This window comes from Salvelinus fontinalis, chromosome 22, assembly GCF_029448725.1.
Source record: "Salvelinus fontinalis isolate EN_2023a chromosome 22, ASM2944872v1, whole genome shotgun sequence".
NCBI lineage: Eukaryota > Metazoa > Chordata > Actinopteri > Salmoniformes > Salmonidae > Salvelinus > Salvelinus fontinalis.
The window spans coordinates 2,408,950-2,427,094 of record NC_074686.1 but is presented as its reverse complement, the minus strand read 5'-3'; the positions used below and the strand labels follow the sequence as shown (position 1 = coordinate 2,427,094).

The 18,145-nt window shown below is 43.8% G+C and overlaps 1 protein-coding gene across 7 annotated transcripts in view; it reads left to right on the top strand.

The window, feature by feature from the left end:
• The first annotated feature begins 14,918 nt into the window (after nt 1–14,918).
• The window catches only part of LOC129819544 (sodium bicarbonate cotransporter 3-like), a 68,700-nt gene continuing 65,473 nt past the window's right edge, over nt 14,919–18,145 (top strand). For 2 of the 7 annotated variants that reach the window (XM_055875888.1, XM_055875892.1), the window contains exon 1: nt 14,923–15,243. In XM_055875888.1, coding sequence (XP_055731863.1) covers nt 15,208–15,243 — 36 coding nt within the window. In that variant the 5' untranslated portion in view covers nt 14,923–15,207. Of the gene's footprint in view, nt 15,244–18,145 lie in introns of all 7 variants that reach the window. The other 5 variants (XM_055875889.1, XM_055875893.1, XM_055875891.1 and 2 more) reach the window with 4 other exon arrangements.

Here is an 18,145-nt window from a genome sequence, read left to right as displayed (position 1 = left end):
CTCTAAAATGTAAATAAAACACTATAAAGAGTTTATATAATGTGTCATTACATACCTATTTGAAGGTTTGTGTCAAATTTGAATCGGGCTTTTAGGGCGGTGCTAAAGTGATCTTCAGAAGTAAACAGTGGCTTTGAGAATCATGATCGCTTACAGTGATGATGCAAAAAATGACTAGGTATCCCCCCCTTTACCTCCGTCACTGTCCATTTCTTGTTTTTAAACGATGAGAGAAGTGCTACACCTGGTGGAGAGAGATTGTAAGACAGAAATAGTTGCTTTATGTGTGTTGTGGGTTACGGCATGACACGTCACGATGTAACGGAGGGTCAGTTTTTTCAACTTTTTTCCAATACTATAGAGCCATTACCATGTCGATCAACGCTTGAATAGAAACGTAGTTCACACCCCAGATTTTGAAGTCAACACAGTTGCTACAGTCCCATTAGTTTTCTTTGTAGCCTCGTTTGAATGTCGCAGTTGCGCACATTAGTACGGAATGGGGTGAGTTAACGTTAGAAATGAGAAGCAGGCCAAAGAGTTTATGCACCATATTGCAGAGGTGGAGAGAAACAACATCAGAAAGAATCTGAAAAACACCAAATTTCTCTCCATCATGTCAGATGGCTCCACAGACAGTTCTGTGAAAGGAGGAGGAGTTAGTTTGTCAGATTCTGTCACAAGGGCAAGATCGAGTCGAAGTTTGTTGGCATCAAGTCAGTAGAGAAGGCAGACGTGGCATAACCAACACCATCAGTGCCATCATGGAAGGAGTGTGTGATGAGTGGGGAAGCAAGTTGGTCGCTCTGGGAACAGATGGAGCTGCTGTGATGACCGGAGCCAAGAATGTTGTGGTCAGCCGGCTGAAGGGGGTCAGGGCCTACATCATCGGCATCCACTGTATGGCACACCGCCTTGAACTAATCTTTTCTGATGCCATCCGGTCCAACGTGATGTTTCAGAAAGTAGGAGACCTCCTCAGTGGGTTCTACACCTTCTACTACACCAGTCTACTGAACAGGGCAAACCTGGTAAACAGCTTCCAGGCTCTTGGGCACACACCACTGGTGCCCACCAGAATTGGCGGGACCCGATGGGTACGACACCTATTGCGTGCACTGGACCACTTCCTGCGAGGTTACCAAGGGCTTGTCCAGCACCTGGAACAGGTGGTGGCTCTAGATTGCTATGCTAAGTACTCCAAAAGTCATCATCAATATGTAATGTTCAGTAAATAACAACAAACACGGTTACAATTGGTAACATCATGTTTCAATGCTTTATGCACTGATAAAATGTGTCATATCTAATATCGTTTTTTTTTTGACAGCAATTAATTGTCTATGTGTATGTCTTTGTTCTTTATGTATTTCAGATTCAATCTGCTGATTGCCAAAATGCCTGAGGTGTCCAGCAGGCCAATGCCAGGAAATACTGCATTACTGCGAGGGAGGCTGTTGTGACATACTAACACACCTGAGCAACCTGTCCGCCTGTCTGCAAAGGTCCACCATCACCATAGCAGAAGCCCACAGCTCCTTGTGCTCAACACAGGAAGTACTTAAGAAGTACAAAACCAGGTATGTTTATTTAAGCTGCAATAAGAAATACTTACCTTAATTAAGAGAAAGGATTACGTCAATAAGAGAGGGAGAGAGAGTGTGGTAAAATTAGCCTTTTATCATGAGAGAAGGGCCCAAGATGAAGGCCACAATGAATTTCGCTGACCAGAGGTGACAGCAAGACCCTCGTCACATCACAGGACAAAGTGCTTGACATGCTAGTTTAGAGTATGACTGACAGGTTCCAGGACGACAGTGTAGGGGTCCTGTGTGCCACCAAGCTGGTCAGCTTCACCAACTGGCCAGAGTCAGGAGATGAAGCAGCAGGTTACTTTATGTTTTGGATTACAGGGCAGTCAGGTTAGGTAAAGGTTCATTATCATATTTTAATAGATAGAGAATTAAAACTGCATGATGCTTGTTGTAATGTATACAATTATTCTAGATTTTGGTGACACTGAACTGGAAACACTGGTAGACCACTTCAAGCCTGTCCTGGAGACCTCTGGCATCCATGTTGAAAGGATCCCTGACCAGTGGACTGTTCTGAAGGTGCTGATGTACCAAGAGCCCCAGTCCCTGCAGAAGATGTCCTGGTTCCGTGTCAACAGGAACCATCAGCATTCTTGCCCTGATTTGCTGGCATTGGTTGACCTGCTCCTGTCCTTCCCTGCCTCAACAGCTGAATGTGAAAGAGGTTTTAATACCATGAAACTGGTGAAAACAGATTGGCGGTCCAACCTAAAGTCCAATACACTATCAGATCTCCTTATGGTCCAGCTGTCCTCTCCAGAGATCAGGGAGTATGATCCAATAAAAGCTGGGATGCTGTGGCACCAGGACTCTGTCAGGAGCAGGAAGCCAGACTTCATGGACCGTGCAAAGAGGGTGATTGCAGTAGAGAGTGAAGAGTCTGATGAGGAGGTTTAAGTTGATTTAAAATGGTTAAGGTTTACAAAACCTTAAATTGAACTTTTATGTTTGATCCTTAAGTACATTTAATAGCAAATACTTCAGTAGAACTTTAAGTGCAAGACTTCTTCAGTTGTATTCAGGCTAGAGGTCAACCGATTAATCGGGGCCGATTTCAAGTTTTCATAACAATCGGAAATTGGTATTTTTGGGCGCCGATTTTTTTATTTTTTTATTTTTATTATTTTTTAATTTTTACAACTTTATTTAATCTTTATTTAACTAGGCAAGTCAGTTAAGAACACATTCTTATTTTCAATGACGGCCTAGGAACGTTCTGCCTCGGAACAACAGATTTTTAACCTTGTCAGCTCGGGGGATCCAGTCTTGCAACCTTACAGTTAACTAGTCCAATGCTCTAACACTGATTACATTGCACTCCACGAGGAGCGTGTCTGTGCCGCGAATGCAGTAAGCTAAGGTAAATTTCTAGCTAGAATTAAACTTATCTTATAAAAAACAATCAATCAATGACTGTCATTGCTCCAATATGTACTTAACCATAAACATCAATGCCTTTCTTAAAATCAATACACAAGTATATATTTTTAAACCTGCATATTATACAGTATATATATATATACAAATCCAGGTTAGCAGGCAATATTAACCAGGTGAAATTGTGTCATTTCTCTTGCGTTCATTGCACGCAGAGTCAGGGTATATGCAACAGTTTGGGTCGCCTGGCTCTTTGCAAACTAATTTGCCAGAATTTTACGTAATTATGACAACATTGAAGGTTGTGCAATGTAACAGGAATATTTAGACTCATGGATGCCACCCGTTACATAAAATACGGAACGGAATAAACGCTTTGTTTTCGAGGTGATAGTTTCCGGATTAGTCAAAGGTATATGGTTTAGAGAGAAATAGTCGACGCGTTATAATTCCTGTAATAACTTGCGGCTGAACTTGACAGGGGTTCCTTCGTTATTTCACCGTTCATGTCTTCCATAGAGAATGTCTTGATCTACTTCAAATAAGGTTTGTGTTTCGTGCAGGCTTAAACCGCCTCGACGTTTTGATACCCGTGTAAATCTCACTAGGATAAGGTAACGTTTGTCAACATATTTTCATAAATCCACTCTACAAAAAAAATGATCTTCGCTTATATTTAGCCAATATTGATCAGAGTTACCTTGTCCTATGGATATCTACACAGTTATAAAATTGGCAAGGTGGTGTAAGCCTACACGAAACACAGACCTTATTTTAAGTGAATCTAAAAAATATCCAATGGAATAAATGAAGGAACCGCTTTTCAGATTTTGCTAGAAGGTGTCATGGGAATGACTCGCACTTTGGTCGTCAATTCTTACCATGCCCATTATTAAAATAGGATTTCCTGCATATAGAAATGACAGTTTTTGTTTTCAACATTCATCACAGGTAACTTAAACTCTATTTTTATTCAAACAGTTGAGAGTATTTGTCTCCTAAGCAGACTCTTCAGTATCATTGTCACTTCAGAGCTGTGTGTGTGTGTGTGTGTATTTATGTATTATATTAAGTTAAAATAAAAGTGTTCATTGTTCATTCAGTATTGTTGCAGTTGTTATTATTACAAAAATGTGTGTGTGTGTGTATGATATATACAGTATAAACCTTTTTTATTATTATATAAATCGGCCGATTAATCAGTATCGAATTTTTTTGTCCTCCAATAATCGGTATCGGTATCGGCGTTGAAAAATCATAATCGGTCGACCTCTAATTCAGGCTGGGAAATTAAATCTAGCCACAGCCAAAATGAACCATCATCTGATAAGTCTCTATTTTATCAGGGTATTTCTACTCAAAGCAAAGGATTTGTAGACCTGCTTCCCCTGTTTCCCCTTTGTATCAGGAGGGCACCAGTTCTATGTCCACTGCACTTCTCATCATTGTATCTCACCATTGTTGTTGCCATGTTTTGACTTCTATGTACTCTTATTCATTGTATCTGATCGGTTTTGTTTATTTCATTGTGTGCCCAACGTTTGGCGTTCTTGCACTCTGTACAGCACTTTTGGTCAACTACAGTCGTTTTTAAATGTGCTCTACAAATAAACTTGATTTGATTTGAGTAACCGTTGATCAATATATTAAAATATCATTTTTTCACATTTTGCTTTGGCCTCTTCTTTACATTTGTATTCAACATAATAACTTATTATCTAAATGAAATGTACTAAAATGAATGTATATGTGACACAAAAAGGCTATTTATTATTTTGGCCAGTACAAAATATGCTTCGCTGGTGGATTTTTTCATCTACCAGTCCCCTTGTCAGGTGAGCCAAAAAGTAAATTTCAGACCGTATATATATATACACTGCTCAAAAAATAAAGGGAACACTTAAACAACACAATGTAACTCCAAGTCAATCACACTTCTGTGAAATCAAACTGTCCACTTAGAAAGCAACACTGATTGACAATAAATTTCACATGCTGTTGTGCAAATGGAATAGACAAAAGGTGGAAATTATAGGCAATTAGCAAGACACCCCCAAAAAAGGAGTGATTGGGCAGGTGGTGATCACAGACCACTTCTCAGTTCCTATGCTTCCTGGCTGATGTTTTGGTCACTTTTGAATGCTGGCGGTGCTCTCACTCTAGTGGTAGCATGAGACGGAGTCTACAACCCACACAAGTGGCTCAGGTAGTGCAGTTCATCCAGAATGGCACATCAATGCGAGCTGTGGCAAAAAGGTTTGCTGTGTCTGTCAACGTAGTGTCCAGAGCATGGAGGCGCTACCAGGAGACAGGCCAGTACATCAAGAGACGTGGAGGAGGCTGTAGGAGGGCAACAACCCATCAGCAGGACCGCTACCTCCGCCTTTGTGCAAGGAGGAGCACTACCAGCGCCCTGCAAAATGACCTCCAGCAGGCCACAAATGTGCATGTGTCTGCTCAAGCGGTCAGAAACAGACTCCATGAGGGTGGTATGAGGGCCCGACGTCCACAGGTGGGGGTTGTGCTTACAGCCCAACACCGTGCAGGACATTTGGCATTTGCCAGAGAACACCAAGATTGTCAAATTCGCCACTGGCGCCCTGTGCTCTTCACAGATGAAAGCAGGTTCACACTGAGCACATGAGCACATGTGACAGACGTGACAGAGTCTGGAGACGCCGTGGAGAATGCTCTGCTGCCTGTAACATCCTCCAGCATGACCGGTTTGGCGATGGGTCAGTCATGGTGTGGGGTGGCATTTCTTTGTGGGGCCGCACAGCCCTCCATGTGCTCGCCAGAGGTAGCCTGACTGCCAATAGGTACCGAGATGAGATCCTCAGACCCCTTGTGAGACCATATGCTGACACATGCACATTTGTGGCATGCTGGAGGTCATTTTGCAGGGCGCTGGTAGTGCTCCTCCTTGCACAAAGGCGGAGGTAGCGGTCCTGCTGCTGGGTTGTTGCCCTCCTACAGCCTCCTACACGTCTCTTGATGTACTGGCCTGTCTCCTGGTAGCGCCTCCATGCTCTGGACACTACGCTGACAGACACAGCAAACCTTTTTGCCACAGCTCGCATTGATGTGCCATCCTGGATGAACTGCACTACCTGAGCCACTTGTGTGGGTTGTAGACTCCGTCTCATGCTACCACTAGAGTGAGAGCACCGCCAGCATTCAAAAGTGACCAAAACATCAGCCAGGAAGCATAGGAACTGAGAAGTGGTCTGTGATCACCACCTGCAGAATCACTCCTTTTTTGATTGTGTCTTGCTAATTGCCTATAATTTCCACCTTTTGTCTATTCCATTTGCACAACAGCATGTGAAATTTATTGTCAATCAGTGTTGCTTCCTAAGTGGACAGTTTGATTTCACAGAAGTGTGATTGACTTGGAGTTACATTGTGTTGTTTAAGTGTTCCCTTTATTTTTTTGAGCAGTGTATAAATATACCTTTTTTGGGTGGAAAGAACAGCTGACTGAAGACTGGACTTTCGGGCGGTTGAGTCCGTTTCCGTGATGAAACTTAGTGCTGAAACGAGCTAAAAACGAACTGGCGAATGATTTATATTTTGTCCATAACTAGCCAGCCAAAAGAGCAAGGGGTGCTGTGAAGGAAAATTTGGATGGCAATATTTTACTAGCTAGTTCCCAGATGACTACATTAAAATATATATATATATATATATATATATATTTCACCTTTATTTAACCAGGGAGGCCAGCTGAGAACAAGTTCTCATTTACAACTGCGACCTGGCCAAGACAAAGCAAAGCAGTGCGACAAGAACAACAACACAGACTTACACATAAACAAACGTACAATCAATAACACAATAGAAAAATCTATGTAAAGTGTGTGCAAATGTAGAAGAGTAGGGAGGTAAGGCAATAAATAGGCCATTGAGGCAAAATAATTAGAATTTAGCATTAACACTGGAGTGATAGATGTGCAGATGATGATGTGCAAGTAGAGGTACTGGGGTGCAAAAGAGCAAGAGGATAAGTAACAATATGGTGATGAGGTAGTTGGGTGGACTATTTACAGATTGGCTGTGTACAGGTACAGTGATCGGTAGGCTGCTCAGACAGCTGATGCTTAAAGTTAGAGAGGGAGATATAAGACTCCAGCTTCAGGGATTTTTGCAATTCGTTCCAGTCATTGGCAGCAGAGAACTGGAAGGAAAGGCGGCCAAAGGAAGTGTTGGCTTTGGGGGTGACCAGTGAAATATACCAGTCAGTTTTACGAGGGTATGTTTGGCAGCATGAGTGAAGGATGCTTTATTGCAAAATAGGAAACCGATTCTAGATTTTATTTTGGATTGGAGATGCTTAATGGGAGTCTGGAAGGAGAGTTTACAGTCTAACCAGACACCTAGGTATTTGTAGTTGTCCACATATTCTAAGTCAGAACCGTCCAGAGTAGTGATGCTAGTCGGGCGGGAGGATGCGGGCAGCAATAGGTTGAAGAGCATGCACTTAGTTTTACTTGCATTTAAAAGCAGTTGGAGGCCTCGGAAGAAGTGTTGTGTGGCGTTGAAGCTCGTTTGGAGGTTTGTTAGCACAGTGTCCAAAGAAGGCCCGGATGTATACAGAATGGTGTTGTCTGCGTAGTGATGGATCCGAGAATCATCAGCAGCAATAGCGACATCTCTTGCATTTCAAAGATGATGGTACAAAAAAGTTTAAATAAAACACATGTTTTTCTTTGAATTGTCTTTTACCAGATCTAATGTGTTATATTCTCCTACATTAATATAACATTTCCACAAACTTCAAAGAGTTTCATTTCAAATGGTATCAAGAATATGCATATCCTTGCTTCAGGTCCTGAGCTACAGGCAGCTAGATTTGGGTATGTAATTTTAGGCACATTTTTTTTTTTAAAGGGGCGGATCCTTTTTAAGACAGGTGGACGTACAATTTGCTTTTTTTACTGTCCTATTTTAATACGGCAGCTACTGGTAATTTCAAAGGCCTATGGCTTTTTATTCTTGTTTTTTCTCAACATGTTCAATATTCGATGCTGAACAAGTCTTAGTGTTGTAATTTGTGTCATTTCTTGTTTTTTTATATTTTGCTTGTGTGTCATAGGCCAGATCAACCAGACCAATCATTGGCTAAAGGGGCTATCTGCATTGTGTGTCACCCACCCCCCGCCAACCCCTCTTTTACGCTACTGCTACTCTCTGTTCATCATATATGCATAGTCACTTTAACCATATCTACATGTACATACTACCTCAATCAGCCTGACTAACCAGTGTCGGTATGTAGCCTCGCTACTTTTATAGCCTCGCTACTGTATATAGCCTCACTACTGTTTTTCACTGTCTTTTTAATGTTGTTTTTATTTCTTTACTTACCTATTATTCACCTAATACCTTTTTTTGCACTATTGGTTAGAGCCTGTAAGTAAGCATTTCACTGTAAAGTCTACAGCTGTTGTATTCTGCGCACGTGACTAATAAACTTTTGATTTGATTTCCGCACTGCTACGATATGGGCAAAAAACTTGGCCATATTTTTAACCAAAGATTCAATTGCAATTTAGATCAAAACACTTTGATCTTTGGAATAATGGAAGTAGAATGACTATTCTAATTCTATAGTTAGACTATAATAGTGGGCACTTTGAATACAGTGTTGTTTGACATGACAACGTATGAAAATGCCATGGACGTGACAGGGTAGGAACCAAAGTGATGTCCAGTGTTTCCTAGGGGACCCTATAATCTTTGGCTACATTAAATCTTTATTCATGTAGCCAACTTATTCATGCTTCGCCTATTCCTCTTTGATTTAGAAGATACTGTTCCATAAAGAACATGCTGATTTAGGCCTCCACCAGTACTGGTACCAGGCTGTATTAGCTAGCTACGTTTGCTCTGACTCAGTACTAGCCAGCTAACTAGCGATTAGTGTTTCTGTAAGATAAGTTGGATTAAGGAATAAAGACAGACACCAATGTTAAGTTCAATAGCCTTGTTAAGCATTGTACAAATCCCTACGCCTGGAGTCTGGGGAACAGTCCAACTAGTCGATTACCTATCAACTAGACTCCGTAACATCATCCTTTTCAATAGAAAGTGCAAACATAACGGCATAACATTGAGTTCTTAACAGTCAAGTCATAACAATTGAAAAGCATGACATTTTCTTTTTACTTCAGCTGTCATCTTCCTTTTTTTTTTTTTTTTTTAATTAACACACAACAAGTTAAGTCTCTTGCTTACAGAGTAAGCCTGTCCGGTGGCTTGCACAGCCGACCCACCCGTGAGTAAGTATTGGCTCTGACAGGGGTAGGATTAGGGCCACGAGCTGGAGAGTTTGGTGGGGTAGAAGCTTCACCTTCAGTTGGCTCATGTCTCAATTCTGCACCCCTTACCCTTAGGCCTGGACTGTGATCCAGGTCATCTAGGTGAGTGTATGGCATGTTCTGGTTTGTCTGTTCTGCTACGCGCAGATCCACCCGATTGCGACGATAGAGGGAGCCACCAACATCCACCAGGTAAGAACGTGGTGCAACTCTCTGTAGGCATGTGCCCAGCCTCCAAAGTCCTGTGTGGTCTCCCGGCAGCGGTTTCATCCTTATAGTTTCACCCACCTCCAGCTCTGGTAGGTCTCGAGCAGTCCGGTCGTAGAAGCACTTAGCGAGCTGCTTTCTGTGACGCAGTTTGTCCGTGACGCCAACCATGACGCAGGGCTCAAGTAGCTTGTTAGCTACGGGGATAGTAGTCTTCAGACGTCTGGACAGAAGGCGTTGTGCTGGGCTGCTGTCCATGTTTTCGGTGGGTGTGTTCCTCCACTGTAAGATCGCTTTCCATGGGTCGTTGCTGTCGCGCAAGGCCCTGCTTAACAGGTTTTTTGCAATCTTGACAGCTGATTCTGCCTTGCCATTTGCTTTTGGGTGTCTTGGAGAGGAGGTCACGTGGTCAAACTCCCATTCTGAGGCGAAACGCTTGAACTGTGCTGTGAATTGTGGGCCATTGTCCGTGATTACCTTGTCAGGTTGACCTTGCCTTGCAAACTGCGCCTTGCAGCGCTTTATGACCGTCTCTGCAGACAAGTCAGGGAGCAGTTCAATTTCCCAAAAGTCAGAGTAATGATCAACGAGGAGAAGATAGTCCTTTTGTCTGTGGCTGAATAAGTCCATGCTGATGATTTGCCAGGCCCTTGTGGGCAGTTCGTGTGACATCATGGTTTCCTTTTGCTGTTCATGAGCGTACTCGTTGCATGTGGTACAGTTGCTGACAAAGTCTTTAATTTCTGCTTGCATGTTTGGCCAGTATAATGTTTCACGAGCCTGACGGTAGCACGCGTCACCTCCAACGTGACTGGAGTGTATGCGGGTAAGCATCTCTGGACGTAGTGATTTGGGAATAATGACCTTCTGACCTCTGAACAAGACGCCATTTTGCACACTGATCTCATATCGAAAGGTCCAGTATTCTCTCACTGTGAAAGGTGTCTCCTCTTTCAGATATGGCCAACCTGCGAGAGCCATGGACTTCAGTGACTGTAGGTGTTCGTCCTTGTCAGTATGTTGCCTGATCTGGGCTAGGCGGTGATCTGTCACGTTTAAGTAGTCTGCCTGATTGATCTGTTGAACATCTTGTTGTTCCTGCTGTAGCGAACAGATGGCCTGCCGCTGATAGGCAGTGCCTCTACCTGTACATTGTGCTGTTGCCCTGCTCAGTGTGTCGCTGATGTACATCTCAGGTCCTGGCTTGTAAATGACCTTCAGGCTGTAGTTTTGCAGAGTCAGGAGCATACTTTGAAGCCTCTTGGGCGCGTTGAGGAGAGGTTTACTGAATATGGCAATGAGTGGTTTATGGTCAGTTTCAGCGGTGACCAGCTCTCGACCATATAAGTAGTGATGGAATCGCTGGCAGGAGAAGACGATGCTGAGGCACTCTTTCTCAATTTGTGCATAGTTTTGTTCGGTGGGAGTGAGCGCTCTCGAGGCAAACGCAACGGGCTGGCCTTCCTGCATAAGGCAGCATCCAAGTCCCCTTTGGCTAGAGTCGCTCTGGATTGTGACAGGCTTCGTGACGTCGTAGTAGCGCAACACTGGCATGGATGAAGCCAGAGATTTCATCTCCTGCACTGCGGCCTCGTGCTTGGGTAGCCAGTGCCATGGTGTGTCTTTGTCCAGCAACCGGCGCAGAGGCTCACAGACTGCTGATAGGTGTGGCATGAACTTTGCAAGATAGTTTGCAAAGCCGATGAGACGCTGTACTCCTTTTGCATCAGACGGGTTTGGCATGTCGAGGATCGCTTGGACCTTGTCTGGGTCCGGCTTCAGGCCTTTTGCCGAGAGAATGTGGCCATGGAAGTGGACGTCTTTCACCTTGAACTGCAGCTTCTTCAGGCCAAGACGAAGCTTAACTGATCGGCAGCGCTCCATCAGTGCCAGGAGCTTCACATCGTGGTCGCGTTCTGCTTCTTCGTCTGTTTCACCACAGCCTACGATCAGGATATCATCGGCGATGGGTTCAATGCCCTTGAGCCCAGCCAGTAACTCATGCTGCTTGCGTTGGTATACCTCAGGCGCCACTGAGACACCAAACGGGAGCTTGAGCCAGCGTTTCCGACCCCAGGGGGTCCAGAAGGTAGTCATGAAGCTGCTTTCTTCGTCCAGCTTGCATTGAAGGAATGCATCTCGGGCATCCACCAAGGTGAAAATCCTGGCCTTGGGAAGCTTATAGAGGACATCCTCTAGTGTCGGCATGATGTAGTGGGATCGTTTCAGTGCTTGGTTCAGATGCTTTGGGTCGATGCAGACCCTCAGCTTCTCTGGTTTTTTCACTATGACCATATTGCTGATCCAGTCAGTTGGTTCAGTCACAGATGTCATGTGGCCATCGGCCTCATACTTGTCCAGCTGGGCCTTCACAGCCACTTTCATTGCAATGGGCACATTGCGAGGAGCACACTGGACTGGAGTAATGCTCTCATCCACTTCAAAGTGTACCTCCCCAGGCACTGATTCAACGGGCATGGTGAATACATCGTCATATCTGCTGAGTAGTTGTTCTTTGGACAGGGGTCCATGCTGGACATGATCCACAATGTGCAGGTCATTTGGTACAGTGAACTGCATCAGTCCCAGGCGTTCGCATGTAGAGCCTGAGAGGAGAGGATTTTGACTGGTTTTCACAATCTCGAACTCCAGCTTGTGTTTGCGTCCCCGAATAACACATTCGGTCTCAAAGGTGCCCATAGAGCTCATTAGTTCTCCTGAGTACAGCTTTAGTCTAGTATCGCTGGGAAATAGATGTGTGTCAGGTGCCAGATTGATTTTGTCTTTGTAGCTCATTACGTTGCATGTAGCACCCGAATCCAGTTGACATTGTTGTTGCTTGTTGTGTAATCGTAGTGTCACAAACCATTTCTTCCCTCTTGAGTGTACAGCCCCAATGGATTCATGCATGTAAATGTCACTTTCACTGTTCAGCTCTGAACATTGAGTAACATCATCAACACAGTGAATCTTGCCCTCACTCACCCTTCTTTTGCTTTTGAGACACACTTTTGCAAAGTGATTATTAGTTCCACAAGCTCTGCATGGTTTTCCATAGGCCGGGCAGTGCTCTTTGCCACGTGTGTGTGTGTATTCCCACAGTATTTACATGCTACGGGGCTCTCTGTGTTCACCGTTCGTGGTGAATTACTCTGCCTCGATTGGTTTTGTCTGAATGTCTGCCTAGCAACAGCGTGAACAGTATCAACGTCGGAGCGTGGGGTTTCCGTTTCCATTGCTCTCATTCTCATGTCAGTGACTTCAGCAGTGCGGCACATTTCGATGGCAGTTACTAATGTTAAGCCTCTCTCTCTCAGTAGACGCCGGCGCGTATTCTCATTTGCAATTCCCAGTACTATTTTGTCACGAATCAGTTCATCTTTCAATCCCCCGTATTCACAAGTGGCGGATTTCTCTCTCAAACGGGTTACAAAGTTGTGTACTGACTCACCCTCTTCCTGTTTGCAGCTTCCGAAAACGAACCGCTCGTAAATTACGTTTCGGGCGGGTTTGAAGTAATTCTCCAATGCATCCAATATAGCCTTTGCATCACACCGTGAGGGTGAGATTGTGCCGGTAGATATGCCTGCATTCGCTGCCCATTAAACTCCTCAGAGTTGCCGCTTGTACCTCGTTGGGTTTCTCATGTAGACCGGTCGCCAGCGCATAGTCCTCGAATTCATCCCTGAAGTTGTCCCAATTAGTATTCCAGTCCCCTGTGAGAACCATGTGATTTGGTGGCGGAATGTTCGCTGCCATAGCAATGGAATAGGAGATTTCTTTGCCTTCAGTCATGGAGGTAGGTAGTGATGCTAGCTAGCCAGCTAACAACGAGTTGATCAGTGTTGTGAGTAGGAAACGGCTTGTGTTTGCATATGGAACGTAACTGCGCCTATACTGTACTTAGCTACAAAAATAACAAACGTGTGTTTTCTGAGCCACTTCTGATACCATGTTTCTGTAAGATAAGTTGGATTAAGGAATAAAGACAGACACCAAAGTTAAGTTCAATAGCCTTGTTAAGCATTGTACAAATCCCTACGCCTGGAGTCTGGGGAACAGTCCAACTAGTCGATTACCTATCAACTAGACTCCGTAACAATTAGCATTAGTGGTTAACACGATTTAGCTTAACCTGCTAAGAAAATACAAACAAAGCTGTTTGCAGATGTAAGAAACAAAAACTAATATTGTAATTATAGAACGCTTGTGGGTTTATATTAAGATCAAAGTGAAAACAGCATCGTTGTCATCAACATTGTCGCATGTGCTGCATTGACCATGCAGACTGAACAAAAGTGTCTCGTGGTCAAGCAACAACAAATGCGCTCCTTGAGCGACCGGGTGGGACTGAGTCTGTGTAGGAAGCGGCATGGAGCGCAGAGATGTATGACTCAAGTTGCGGAGTAAACTACAAATGGACGTTACACACGGCGTATCACATTTAACGAACCAAAAATTCAAATACCGTTATAGAAGGTAAAGTAAAAACCCAAACCGGTCCGTACATCAATACCGGTAAATAGTCAAACACGGTATATCGCCCAGCCCTACATAGTACAAAAACATAATTAGGGAGCCTGACCTTCAAATCCTGTTTAAAATAAATTAGCTAGGTGGCCTTGCCTTGCTTTCTTATGAATTGTAGGAATGTACAATCCCCCGTGTTTGTTTCAGCGTGTGTGTCTCAGCTGGTTTGCTTTGCCTCCGTGTGAGATTCAGAGTCGGCCATAAGGTGTCACCCTGCCCCTCAGTTTCCACGGAACTGTATTTAATGCGAGGCAATTATCAGCTGTATGGCTCTGTCCTGTCTCTAGTCATTAATGACTTGTACCTTTCTGTGTTTGCGACTGAAAGAGGAAAATGGATTTGATTTAAGAAGTTTCCTCATGTTGTAGACCTAATCTGAGTCCCAAGTGGCGCCTGATTCCCTATATAGTGCACTACTTTTGACCAGGGCCTATGTAGGTATAAGGGCGTCCTTTTGGACACATTTGGAGCCCTTGATTGACCCTTTTCTGTCTTACTATTGCATAAGCATGATGTTACACTGACCACCCCATATGTCCTATGTTTTACGACCTTATGGAACTGTTTGTGGACAGGGTATTCTGAGCGCATGAGTCATGAGCCTCCATGGAATTGGAAGGTGCTGAAAGATGTGTACATGACCTTGAGACTGTGATAAAGATCACGAATGTAGCAGAATCAACCGAGGCAGAGACACCTAATGAACACATCTCTGTCTGTCCTTTTCAATTCTCCTCGCCCTCTGGGTAATGTCTGAGAAATGTGTGTGTGTGGGTGTTTGCCCTGAATGCCACTGTGGGCGTGTGTGTGTGTGCGGTGTGGGGGGGGCGGGATGTGTGTGTGTGTCCTCTGTGTATGTCCTCTCTGTGCGTATGCCCGCCTGCGTGCGCTTTTGGCTGGGCAAATGAAATATTCATGGTGGCGGGGGATTGGCTGCTGAGAAAGGAGCGGGTTGTCGGAGAGGAGCAGGTCTGTTTTAAGGCAGGCAGTGCTCTGCTCTCTCACTCCGTATAAACACAGACGAGCAGGCGAGAGCAGCCCAGTATTCCAGTGTCTCAGTTGCAGCTCAGACACACACAAGTCCACACACACGCTCACAGAAACACACACGGGAGATAAGAGAGAAGAAGCCGGCTAACGCCACAGCTGCCTCGGCTGCCACTGATGTTTTAGCCCAGATGACGGGGAACTGTGAAGGGGAGCATGTGCTGACGGTAGGTCTGCTCTGCTCTGATACCATGAGTGTGTTTGGTTTTGTGTGTGTGTGTGTGTGTGTGTGTGTGTGTTTTCTCCATCTCTGACATTGTCTTGCTTTACCATAGAATAGTGGTCGTGGTTACAGAATAGAATAGAGGGTGTTCTATAGGATGTATCTCAGAGGGGAAGAGAGAGAGCAATAAGGTGGCAAGGGGAGAGTCCCTGCATGTCTCTTAGAAAGGAAATGGTCATTCCCGCTCTTCACTAGGCAGAATGGGAGAAAATGAAACAGGAACAGATATGGCTGCATTAAAGAGAGACCAGGAGAGAGAGAAAAGGGAGGGAGAAGGAGGAGCGTGAGAGAGGAATAGAGGAGGAAAATGTGGCAGCGGACTGGAGATAATTGAATCAAAACAAGACAGAGCATGCTCCTTTGATAAAAATGTATAGATTATGAATAGGATGTTTGTTTATCGATTGAATGGAAGCTGATGTCAGTCACATTGAGGGAAATAATAAATGATAGGGTATTGAAATAGCCTAGATAAGAAGAGAATGACAGGGAAGGGGGAATATGTAGACACCTGTGGTTACTAGGTTGCACATACAAGGAGAGGAAAATGTGTTTTAGAGAGGAGTGGAAATGGTTTCCATTTCTGTGTACCCTATGCTTTAGCCTATTTTCTGGGGGTGGGGGCATGCTATTTTCTGCTGGCTCTGGTATTGCGTTTGGCCTGTGTGTGACAGCGGAGATACAACTCAGGGGACTGGTGTGTCTATAGAGCTATGCAACTCCTCACTTACGTCACCTCTCCTGCCTGGAACGAGGCCCTGTAACGACAGCCTGGAATAGAGGGAACCTGGCTGGCTTTGAAATCACTCCTACACTAAACCAGAGTCACCCACACGATTCATTTAACATTCACAGTGACAAGCACCAGGGTCCAATGCACAGTGAATTTAATTTAAAATGGAAGTCCCCATTTTAACAGATAGGCTATACAGTAACTGACCTTTTACACACACACACACACACACACACACACACACACACACACACACACACACACACACACACACACACACACACACACACACACACACACACACACACACACACACACACACACACACACACACACACACACACACACACACACACACACACACTGTTCAATGGTCTGACATGATAAGCAAACTCAAAACCATATTGATGAAATTATTCCACACAAACTCAAATGCAAACATAGCTTATAGACTACTATAAATGCACACACACACACACACACACACACACACACACACACACACACACACACACACACACACACACACACACACACACACACACACACACACACACACACACACACACACACACACACACAGAGTTGTGACGATCATGGAATTTTGGATTACGGAAATTGGACAGTCAAATGACCGCGGCCTCCTTAATATTTTTTGGGGGACTCACATTTTCTCCTCTCCTTAGCTCCTGTATGCATTTGCTGCCATGTGCTGCCATTGAAATAGAATGAATAGTCCCCATTCAAGTCAATAATGACATAATGGGTGGACTGGCGGCCATTGCGAGTGTACCCATAGGAGCAAAGCAGGAAGTGTGAGCAGGAAGTTCACCCATCAATATTTGCTGTGATTTGTTGATTAATTAAACTCCACTGACATTACAAAAAATATGTTCCATTGCATGAGCCACATCAGTTAACATCATTTGAATTAACATTTTACATTACCATGGTAAGGGAAAGGGAAAGGGGGATACCTAGTCAATTGTACTGAATGCATTCAACTGAAATGTGTCTTCCGAAAGTATTGGGCAATACTTTACTTGACAACCAGCATCATATATATATATTTATCATAACAGCTGACATAAATTGTCATAGCACATATATTTATAACTGTTGTGACATACACTACATGACCAAAAAAATGTGGACACCTGCTCGTCGAACATCTCATTAAAATATCATGGTTGTGGAGGCTGTCTTTTTAGACTTCAGTGCAGCTTTTGACATTATAGATCATAGTCTACTGGTGGAAAAAACATATGTGTTATGGTTTTACACTCCCTGCTATAATGTGGATATAGAGTTTCTTGTCTAACAGAACACAGAGGGTGTTCTTTAATGGAAGCTAATCAAATATAACCCAGTTAGAATCAGGAATTCCCCAGGGTAGCTGTTTAGGCCCTTGCTTTGTTCAATTTTTACTAACGACATGCCACTGACTGAGTAAAGCCAGAGTTTCTATGTATGCGGATGACTCAATACTATACACGTCAGCTACTACAGCGACTGAAATGACTGCAACACTCAACAAAGAGCTGCAGTTAGTTTCAGAGTGGGTGGCAAGGAATAAGTTAGCCCTAAATATTTCTAAAACTAAAAGAATTGTATTTGGAACAAAACACACTAAACCCTAAACCTCAACTAAATCTTGTAATAAATAATGTGGAAATTGAGCAAGTTGAGAAGACTAAACTGTTTGGAGTAACACTAGATTGTAAACTTTCATGGTCAAAACATATTGATGCAGTAGTAGCTAAGATGGGGAGAAGTCTGTCTATAATTGTAAGGGGTGCGTAACTGGTGGCAGGGAAGTCAGACGCAGGAGAGCAGAATTAGGTAAAAGCTGGAGCAGTTTAATAGTAAACCCAACGGCATAATCAATACAAGATATGGGCACAATAACCCGACGCTCACTAGTCAAACAAATGTGCACAAGCACTTACAATAAACAATACCACACAAAGACATGGGGGGAACAGAGGGTTAAATACACAACATGTGTTGTGGAAAATATTAAATCAAATACTACTCAGATACTGGAGCTTGTGAATTCAATTAGACTTTAATTGCAGAGTGCAACAAAGCCGAGCACCTGCATGGAAGTACT